Here is a 1,046-nt window from a genome sequence, read left to right as displayed (position 1 = left end):
AACGATAGGAACGATCCTATGCTCCTGGCAGATAGAAGCATAACGGGCCAAGGTGTGAGCAGTCTCGTCGATAGACAGCTGAGACGGCTGATGCTTAGCTTGACTGATCTTCAGCACAGCACGCCATTTGGCAAACCTGGCTCCAGCTTGATAGTACTTAGCGCACCTCTCAGCGAGACCGTCGAGACCCTGAGTAGCAGTCTCCTGGTCCGATAGATGCAGAGCCACTAGACCCTTATCGACCTTGATGCCAGGGATGATGCCAGCCTTACGGAGGAGCTCAACCATAGGAGTACCGTCCGGGGCCTTCTGGAAGAGCGTTTCCTCGTAGAGAATGGAGCCAGATATATACCTGCCCACATCCGGAGTAGTGAATAGAAGTGATCTATAGGCAGCTCTGTTGGCCTCAGTGTTGTCAATGCCAGCAGCGTCGAATCTTTTCTTAATCGTTCCAGTGGACTCATCAGCAGCCAGGATCCCCTTACCTGGCGTACAGATAGCCTGAGCCGTTTTCACGAGCTCGGCCGCAACGTTCTGATCAATGTGGCGGACGGGCATTGTAGTGTAGCTCACTTAACACAAGGAGGAGAGTTCACTAACGTAAGAGTACGTCTAGCTTTGCGCGGGGAAAGAGCACGCCGGTGCAATCGATACGCGCGTGCAATGTCTCGTGAGGTCATAGTTCCAATAGACAAGACCCTAGGTCGAGTAGCTCAAGCGCTCTCTCGTCGAAGGTGTCAGGAAGCTTCCAATACAAAGTTCACGTAGAATTGTTTGAGCTCACGAGAAGGATGGGCCCTGTTCGGGCGTGCGCTACGTGCAATCCGGTGACCGAAAATAAGCCTCTCTTCGATTTGAACCTCCGTGGGTTCCATACCACGGGTTTTCAAAACTTGTTCATGCAACTTACTTGCAAATTACTTCTCTAATTCACCAATCTCGGCGTGGGTAGTGCTCCTCGTGTTCAACACATCTTCCTCACTATGTCCGAAGAGAGTGCTGATGCCATGTTCGTTGGCACCCTCGATCGCCTAACCGCCGAACAC

At 52.1% G+C, this 1,046-nt stretch overlaps 1 protein-coding gene across 1 annotated transcript; it reads right to left on the bottom strand.

Moving 5' to 3' along the window:
* Positions 1 to 12: 12 nt before the first annotated feature.
* On the bottom strand, positions 13 to 558 carry Pmar_PMAR013014 (fructose-1,6-bisphosphate aldolase, putative; the record flags this gene model as incomplete). The annotated part of the gene is made up of 1 exon (XM_002765837.1): positions 13 to 558. A coding segment is annotated over one exon (546 nt), but the record flags the coding sequence as incomplete, so codon positions are not given.
* Between the last annotated feature and the right edge of the window lie 488 nt (positions 559 to 1,046).

This window comes from Perkinsus marinus (genome assembly GCF_000006405.1).
Source record: "Perkinsus marinus ATCC 50983 genomic scaffold scf_1104296974502, whole genome shotgun sequence".
NCBI lineage: Eukaryota > Perkinsozoa > Perkinsida > Perkinsidae > Perkinsus > Perkinsus marinus.
The sequence above is the reverse complement of the archived record's forward strand: the minus strand, read 5'-3'. Positions and strand labels throughout refer to the sequence as shown.